We start from the raw sequence: 10,220 nt of genomic DNA, 5'->3' as shown, positions 1-10,220 counted from the left end.
TCCAAATAAAGTATCCGGTTCCTTGCAGGTACTATTCAATTTTAAAATATCGAGTTCTTGAATAAGACCCTGGGTACTATATGCAGTGGCCAACGGTAATAAGTTTATTAAGCAAAATCTTTAATAAGATTAAAAAAATTAAAAAAAAAAATTTTTTTATGATTGTCATTAAACAAGAAGCGATACTGTATTAACTGATTTAAAGAATCTCACTTAAATTTCTTACATTTTTAAATGTAATATTTTAAAAAATTACACAATATGGGCAAAATGCAAAATGTTTTATTCTTTCAGTCGCTTTTCTATATAAAAAGTATTCAAATATAATAACATTTAATGAAAAAAAAGTTACATTATATATATATATATACTGCATACGTCAAATGTCACGTATATACAGTTAATGTTTATAATATACTATTTTTAACATATCTAATATTAATGAAATAAATCTAATTCACCAGATTTAACAATATTAATTCCTTGATTCTTTAACATATCAACAATTTCAAGTTCTTCATTAGTCCAATTATATCTATACTTATTAATTCCAAATTCTTTTAAAGAATTATGAACCTTTTGAAAATTATATACATAAATCAAATATTCCTTGCATAAAGAATTATTATCTAGGGTAATAATCCATTTTTTTAAATTAGCCTTACAGTAATTAGTAAAATAAATAAAACTTAGTAAATCAACATTAAAATCAAAAAATAAATATTCAACAGATGTTAAATGATTGCCTAAGCTTTTAACCAATGAACTCATATCAATTCCATAATCAGGTCCAATGTTTAGAACTTTTAATGAACGTAATTCACAGATAAATGGAATTACTGAATCAGAACATATTTGTATGCATAAAGAACTAATATTTGGGCAAGATTCTTTTACTGTTTCAGCAGCTTTTGGAGTGATATAACTCAAAGCTAGCTTTAATAATGATTCATTACAAAGATAACTAATAATTTCTTCTATGGAAGCCCCAGTACTAGTACAATACCAAAGTTTGAATTCTTTAAGATGTAATTTACTCCCAGATTGAATCTTACAACGATTGAAACCTTTACAGTATAAAAATTCAAGTAGTTCTAAACATTTTAATTTTGATATAAATGATAAATTAATATATTTAAAATCAACACTATCAAGTATTAGTTCTTTCAAAGTTTCAGATCGAAATTCCAATCCCAAGTTAAATGAAATTTTTTCACTATTATTGATATATATAAATAATCTTCTTAAAGGTTGAAATTTGATAATATCCATATATTGCTTCACATATATGCCATTGAGAGATTTAATCCATAGTTCCATATTAACAAAATGTAGAAATCATATTTAAAAATTTGGTGGTATTCTTACGTTTTGTATCATTACTTATTAAATCTAAATTAAATATAGTTAAAGTACTTAAATTTTAAATCCAGGTTCATAATTTGTAAAAATGGAAGATTTTGGTAAGTCAACATAACCTTTCTGGGCTACATTTACTTCAAACTCCTCTAAGAATGAGCTTTTTTGAATTATCATATTATATATAGAATAAATCAACTTTTCTCTGCAATTAGAATAATCATTTCCACTTAATAATTCAGGTAAGGATTTGATAAATTGTTCGATGTGTTCCACACAACAATCATGATTTAATTTTTTTATGAATCTTTCATATTCAAATAAAGGAGGTTTAATATTAAATTTTATCGCACAAGGGATTAATAAAGAAATTTCATCCTCATTAAGACATGCAAGTAATGTTTTTATTAATGAACGGCTAATAGAAATTGAAAATTGCTTGATAAAGGGTTTCTCCAAATAATTGGAATAGTAACTTTACAGTAATATCTATTAACAAATAAACATTTGTATAAAGATTTATTATCAAGAAAAGAGAGTATGTTATCGAAACATTCAATTGGCAATATTGGCAAAGACATTACTGACATGACTTGTGATATGACTTAAAAAAAAAAAAATAGGGAAAGAGAGGAAGAATATGTAAAATTTTGAATTTGACGTACAAATTCCTATTTTATAGTACTTAATGTGATACAAAAATTCTAAATGGCCATTTAGAATTTTTGTATGGAAACAGATTAAAAAAATTAAATTTACCCTAAAACTAGAGTAACTTGGTAATTGTTAGTGAGTTATAATCATTATACTGTCAGATTGACTCGAAAATTTTGGGTCGGGTCATCAAACGTTTTTATAATTAAATATAAAAAAAATTGATTTTTTTTTATTAAAAACGTCAGACTTGACGTTTTTATGATTAAAAAATCATTTTTATGTTAGATTTGATTAAAAATCAAAAAAATTGATTTTTTTGGTTAAAAACATAAGACTTGGTGTTTTTGTAATTAATAATCAAAAAAAAATGATTTTATTAATTAAAAACGTCAGACTTGACGTTTTTGTAATTAAAAAATCAAAAACTGAATTTTTTTAGTTAAAAAATGTCAGACTTGACGTTTCTGTGGTTAAAAATTAGAGTTCTGAACAGGTTGTCCAAATTCAGGTAACCTGACAGGTTGACCTGAATTTATCAGGTCAGGTTTAGCAATTTCGATTTGGCATCAGTTCAGGTTGTAACATCAGTAAAATCTGAATGACCTGTTGACCTGAAACTAACAATACTATTATTTTATAATGATATATTAAAAAAAACATTGGGAAAATGATTTTTCTATAAGATTATATTAGAAAAAAACATTTCGCAACTTTTTTTTTGATATTTTATTGAAAAATGTTGCGAAAACATTTTTTCTATAAGATTATATTAGAAAAAAATGTTTTGCAACTTTTTTTTTGATATTTTATTGAAAAATGTTGCAAAAACATTTTTTCTATAAGATTATATTAGAAAAAAACGTTTTTAAAATTATTTTTAAATTAAAACTAATACTAAATTAGCTAAATTAGAATTAAGCAGTATTAAGAAAAATTCGTGAGAATTTCCCTTGATACTGCTTAATTTTTTAAATTAAAACCTAATACTAAATTAGCTAAATTAGAATTAAGCAGTATTAAGAAAAATTCGCGAGAATTTCTCTTGATACTGCTTAATTTTTTAAATTAAAACCTAATACTAAATTAGCTAAATTAGAATTAAGCAGTATTAAGAAAAATTCGCGAGTATTTGTCTTGATACTGCTTAATTTTTTAAATTAAACCTAATACTAAATTAGCTAAATTAGAATTAAGCAGTATTAAGAAAAATTCATGAGAATTTCCCTTAATACTGCCTAATTTTTTAGGTTAAAACCTAATACTAAATTAGCTAAATTATAATTTAAGCAGTATTAAGAAAAATTTGCGAGAATTCTCCTTGATACTGCTTAATTTTTTAAATTAAAACCTAATACTAAATTAGCTAATTAGAATTAAGCTATTAGGTTGTAACATAGATTTTTTCGAATGTCATGATTTTATTGAAATGAACAAGTTCAAAATAAATCATATTTCATATACTTTATATTTTATAGTCCTAACTCCCCTTTAAACAGAACTCTTGTTTTATTGAAAAATATTGCGAAGACATTTTTTCTATAGAAAAAAACATTTTGCAATGTTTTTTTTTTGATATTTTATTGAAAAACGTTGCAAAATATTTTTTCCTAATATAATGATATAGAAAAAAACGTTTTCACAACGTTTTCCAATAAAATATTAAGAAAAATGTTGCGAAATGTTTTTTCCTAATATAATGTTATAGAAAAAATGTTTCGCAACATTTTTCTTGATATTTTATTGGAAAACGTTGTGAAAACGTTATTTCTATATCATTATATTAGGAAAAAATGTTTGCAACATTTTTCTTGATATTTTATTGCGAAATCGATTTTTCTATAAGATTATATTAGGAAAAAATGTTTTGCAACGTTTTTCTTGATATTTTATTGAAAAACGTTGCGAAAACGTTTTTTCTATAACATTATATTAGGAAAAAATGTTTCGCAACTTTTTTTTTGATATTTTATTGAAAAACATTGCGAAAACGTTTTTTCTATAACATTATATTAGGAAAAAATGTTTTGCAACATTTTTTTTTTATATTTTATTGAAAAACGTTGTGAAAACATTTTTTATATAACATTATATTAGAAAAAAACATTGCGCAACATTTTTTTTCAATAATTTAATAAAAATCATTTGGGTTAACCTGAAATTTTTTAGGTTTCAGGTCAGGTCAGGTCAAACAGATAATCTGATATAACCTGACCTGACCTGACCTGACTAGAGCTCCGCACGGGTCGGGTCGGGTCAGGTAATTTGTCTGACCTGAACCAAAAATTTTTATCAGGTCGGGTCAGGTCGGGTAACCTGCTCTGACCTGACCTGACCCGTTTGACCTGAAAGTATTCGGGTCATTTCAGGTAACCCGTTTTGACCTGAAAATATTCGGGTCATTTCAGGTGACCGGGTAACCTGATTTATAAAAAAAAAGAAAAAACGTTGAGAAACGTTCTTTTTAAATTAATTGTATATTAAAAAACGTTTTTGCAACGTTTTTTTTTTATTTAATAAAATGCTAAAAAATGCCGTTTCGGCATTTTTCCATCAAATAATATGAAAAAATGCCGTTTTGGAGATTTTTTCATAAAAGAAGTGGAAAAAATGCCGTTTTGGCATTTTTCCATAAGATAATATGAAAAAAGCCGATTTGGCGATTTTTTTCATAAAAGAAGTAAAAAAAATGCCGTTTTGGCATTTTTTCATTAAATAATATGAAAAAAATGCCGTTTTGGCGATTTTTTTCATAAAAGAAGTGAAAAAAAATGTCGTTTTGGCGATTTTTTTCATAAAAGAAGTGAAAAAAAATGCCAAAACGGCATTTTTCCATAAGATAATATGAAAAAAGCCGCTTTGGCAATTTTTTTCATAAAAGAAGTGAAAAAAAATCCCGTTTTGGCATTTTTACATAAAATAATATGAAAAAACGCCATTTTGGCGATTTTTTTCATAAAAGAAGTAAAAAAAAATGCTAAAACGGCATTTTTCCATAAGATAATATGAAAAAATTGCCGCTTTGGCGATTTTTTTATAAAAGAAATGAAAAAAAATGCCGTTTCGGCATTTTTCCATAAGATAATATGAAAAAAGCCGCTTTGGCGATTTTTTTCATAAAAGAAGTGAAAAAAATGCCGTTTCGGCATTTTTCCATTAAATAAAATGAAAAAATGCCGTTTTGGCGATTTTTTTCATAAAAGAAGTGAAAAAAAATGCCGTTTCGGCATTTTTCCATTAAATAATATGAAAAAACGCCGTTTTGGCGATTTTTTTCATAAAAGAAGTGAAAGAAAATGCCAAAACAGCATTTTTTCATTAAATAATATGAAAAAAATGCCGTTTTGGCGATTTTTTTCATAAAAGAAGTGAAAGAAAATGCCAAAACTGCATTTTTCCATAAGATAATATGAAAAAATGCCGCTTTGGCGATTTTTTTCATAAAAGAAATGAAAAAAAATGCCAAAACGGCATTTTTCCATTAAATAATATGAAAAAACGCCATTTTGGCGATTTTTTTCATAAAAGAAGTGAAAAAAAATGCCAAAACGGCATTTTTCCATTAAATAATATGAAAAAATGCCGTTTAGGCGTTTTTTTTAATAATAATTATATGAAAAAATGCTGAAACATTTTTTCTACAATTTTTTTTATTTTTTTGCAATATTTTATGAAATTTTACCCTATAAAAAGTATTTATATTTAAAATATAATTAAAAACTTTTTAAAATATATTTAAATTATACTTAAAATATATTTAATTTAAAAATTGCGAAATACTTATAATATACTTAAAATGTATTTAAAATTACAAAATATATTTAAAATATATTTAATATATTTAATTTTTGCCAAAATACTTAAAATATACTTAAATTATACTTAAATCAAAATTTAAGTATATTATAGATATATTTTTTACATACTTAAAATATACTTATAATATATTTTATAATATATTTTAAGTATATTTTAAATACATAAAAAATATACTTATAATAGTCTTATAATATACTTAAATTTTAATTTAAATATAATTTAAATATATTTTAAGTATATGGGCAAAAATTAAATATATTAGACATATGTTTTAAGATAATTTTAAGTATATTTTAGATATATTAAATATATATTTTAAGTATTTTGCAATTTTTAAATTAAGTATATTTTAAATATATTTTAAATATATTTTAAGTATAATACTTTTTATAGGGTTAATGATCAACAAAAAAATGAAATTATGCAAATATTGAATGATGCAACAATTTAACAGGGAATTTTAGTGGCACAGGAAGAGTTTTTGCGAAAAGTTGGCATTAGAAGTTTTTTTCATTGTCATTGTCATTGACATTGACATAAAGTTATATAAGATTAATCTGAGAGTTTTTTACCAAAAAGGAAATTTTTTTATAAAAAGGGAAATGATTTTCAATTTCAAGGCAATTCAGCAGGTGTTTTAATAACAAATTGAGAAATGATTTCCATAGAAAATCTCGTGATAAAATTTATAATAAATTTAAAAATAAATGATCAACAAATGATCAACAAAATCGTTACTAGTTTTATAAAAAACGCCCAATAATATCTTTTTATTGTTTTAAAGTAAAGACATTTTGTGAAAAACTCTCTCTCCTTTCTCTCACTTTTCTTAATGGAAATAATATTTCACTCATTTTAAAATACTCGTATTTAAAGAAGTTGCCCTAAATACCTGGTTAAAACACCAACTTGGTTTCCGCTACTTGTCTCTATTGGGTCCAGCGGCACTTGTTCATATGTTTTGAACGACTTTGGTTATAAGGTTGAAGATTCCAAGCTGGAAGGAAGAAATTTCCATTTCGCTCAGTGGTGAAAGTTCGCTTTCTTAATAATAAGGTGTTGTTCCTGGTGATAGTTTGGTGAAATTTCCCTCTTTACCTAGGTTTTTACTCCTTTGGGTTGGTTTTCCTAGGGTTATGAATTTTTCTTATTTTTTTGGTGAATTTTTCTCATCTTTCTTTTTTGCCTTCTGCTTTTTGGAGTTTTTCTGGGGGGTAGGGGGGTATCCCAAAATTGATCGACATCAGGTGGTTTGTAGATCTTTTCTTTTGAGAGAGTTGGGTGTAATTTAAGGGGGTGCAGATCTTGGTGATCAGTTTTTGGTCAGGTGAGGTCAAGGTGGCACATGTTTGGACTATTATGGGTTTTTTTCTGCGGTTTAGTTTAGATTGGAGGGATCGTTCGAAATGAGGTGGGTGTCCTTTCGGGGATTGCACGACACTAAAAAGTTCCCCTTTAGTTTACTCTTAGGTAGTTTATTAACTCTGGTAATATAGTCACTTGGAGAATTTATTTTTATCGACCAGTGTGGGGGGATTTTTCCAACCAGGAGCTGGCGGTTCAGTTTGATAATCTGCGGGGTACGGGCTTCAACTTACCAAAACTTAGGTTTACCTAAGCGAGAGTATGGGAAGCAGTGGCGTTATCTGGGTTTTTGTGTCGTGGGGTCTAATTTTAGTATCTCACATTATACCTTCTTCCTGTTAATTGCCCACCAGTTTGAGTAGATTATTTTCACGTGTAGTTTAGTTAGTATTTTTGTCAATTTTGACTTATATGTAATTTTCTACTTATAATCGCATCCATGTTAGGTTTCTAACTGGAACCCATTAATAAAAATAAAAATAAAAGTAAAGACATTTTGTTGATCATATCAATTAATTTAATTAATATAAACAACAGCCTAATACCGATTGTTTGTTTGTCAGAAAACATGTACATCCTCCACGATCATTTTATTTGTGCTATAAATAAATTAACCATGTTGTTTGTTTTATCTGCAAATGATAATTAACGTAAAATGAAAAGTATTCGTAAAATCATCTTGAACTTAAAACGTGAGACATGCTTATTTCTAAGCATGAGAGATTGGCAAAATTGACAAAACTTGTATAACTTGTATATACCAATGCTTATGATTACATATCTTAAGAATTTTGCAGTTCATGTAAAAGTATTAGCGCTCAGATTCTTAACCGAATTTATTATTTGTTAACAATCATTGTCAACTCTAAATATAGATTGTTAATATATTTATGATTTACTAGGACCCAGAAATATATAGTGGTCAGGTGATGAAAAAATTTTTTTACTATGAGCTGCACGCATTTTTTCAGGGCCGGAATTATGATAATGTCAGTCGGTTACTATAATAGGAAATAAAATTCTGACTGGAATTATCAAAAATTATATAAAAAAAGAAAGATTTTCATGAATGTTTTAGTTCAAAATACGCAAACTCAAACCTGATCCTTTTATATATATTTCTGGGTCCTGATTTACTACATGCGAAAAAAATAATTGAATGAAATAATTAAAATTTAAAACCTTGCTTTATCTGTTAAAAAAAAAAAAATCTTGATTTTGTATTTATCAAAAAAGAATAATTTTGTAACATCGAGACAAAGAACCTTGAAAATATTTTCAATTTATGGAATTGTATGTGATACAGAATATATAAAACGCATCAAAAATAAATTAAGATTTGTCATATATTTTATTAATAAAGGAATCGTTAATAAAAAAAAATTAAAAAAAAATAAATAAATTGCACATCTGTAAAAAAAAAATTGCGTGAATTGTGTAATATGAAACGTGTTTGTTAAGTGTTGGTTATGGTTAGAATAGTTTGATTGGCTATCGAGGTGATGTGCATGTTCCGTAACCAATCCGTGTGAATCCAGTCTCAAAAAAGTTAAGTTTTATTATTATTAATCATTTCATTTCCATCATCGATCGGCAATTAATTTAATTTTTTTCTTGCCCTTTAGCCGCCTTTTAGGTTGGATCGATGATCGGATCAAAATAGATACATATGTGTATTTTTTATTTAAACAAGTTTTCATTTTTCAATCAAATTATTTATTACGACCCAACAATTTTACATATTTAATTGCCAAATCTCCAGAGAAAATATTTAAGTTAGTTCAACTTATTAAAAGGGATGAAGTTTGGGAATATTTATTAAAATAGATTTTTTTGCAAATCCAACTCTTATTTTAGATTCTAATACTTGGTCAGATAATGATTTAAACAATTGAAAATAATTTGCAACATTAGATTTTTTTAGTTTATTGTATAAGAATTCCTATAAAAAGTCCGTCCTTATAAATTACTAGAATATTGATTCGATTTAAATATTGTTTCAGTTAATTCAAGATGGCAGATAATAATAAATTTACTCATTTAAGAGAATTATATATACCGTATAAATTTTCCATTCAGTTATTATTAAAAAGAAGTCGAGATGGATTTACTCCTATAAATTATGGCCTGCTACCATTACCATCATATATGTACGTAACTGTAGCATGTCACCGTCCGCACGATTTTTTTATTGATGATACCATAATTTTATCGCTGGAGTCATTGATAAATTAGTAAATTTGATTATTATACTGATTCACGTGACATAGTTACAGATATACCGAACTTTTTTTCCTGAACTTTCACCAGTTTAGCCACGTACTGCACATATATATGATCTGGTTTGCAATGAAATAACTTTAATTTCAATAAAGTTTTTCCAGCGATACTTTGAAGATATCCTTCTTGTTATGTTTTGAGTCTTAAACTTACGAATAATATGACTAATAATAGTAATAATAGTGTTATTACTGTATTACTTATAAAAGAAGTGCTTCTCGCACGCCTTAAATCATTTTATTTAAAAAATTTTTTTAATTCAACATTATAAATAATAAAATATATGAACAATTAAATAATTTTTGTTATTTTTATCTGATAGATCATGAATATCAGATAATAATAATGTATTTAATTAATGAGAGCGGATATTATTGATAACATAATCTAAATATTAAGTGTTTTTGTCTTTTGAAGCACAACTGAATGAATATAAAGCAAATATTCTGGAAACCTCAATTTATAACTTTATGAAAGAAATATCTTGTTTCAATAAAGTTTATATAAACCTTATCCATACACTCATCAAAGGCGCCAAATTGTAATAAGAACAATGAAACAATTAACAATAATCTTAAGAGATTCGATTACCATAACTTAATGAGATAAGAATATTATTGACTTTCTTAAATAAAAAAATTATAATTGTGATCTCATTATAGAGATCATCCATTTAGATGAACGTACGATTGGACAACTGTTCAAAAGCAGCATTGATACTTTAATATCCATACGTGATTGGT

At 25.7% G+C, this 10,220-nt stretch overlaps 1 protein-coding gene across 1 annotated transcript; it reads right to left on the bottom strand.

Annotated features, from left to right (window-relative positions):
* Positions 1-438: 438 nt before the first annotated feature.
* Positions 439-1,320, bottom strand: OCT59_001403 (uncharacterized protein; the record flags this gene model as incomplete). Its single annotated transcript, XM_025315773.2, has 1 exon — positions 439-1,320. One exon carries the CDS (start codon positions 1,318-1,320, stop codon positions 439-441), a length of 882 nt encoding a protein of 293 aa, XP_025182116.2.
* Between the last annotated feature and the right edge of the window lie 8,900 nt (positions 1,321-10,220).

The sequence above is a fragment of the Rhizophagus irregularis genome, chromosome 1, assembly GCF_026210795.1.
Source record: "Rhizophagus irregularis chromosome 1, complete sequence".
Taxonomy (NCBI): Eukaryota; Fungi; Glomeromycota; class Glomeromycetes; order Glomerales; family Glomeraceae; genus Rhizophagus; species Rhizophagus irregularis.
This window is presented reverse-complemented; position numbering and strand designations above follow the sequence as displayed.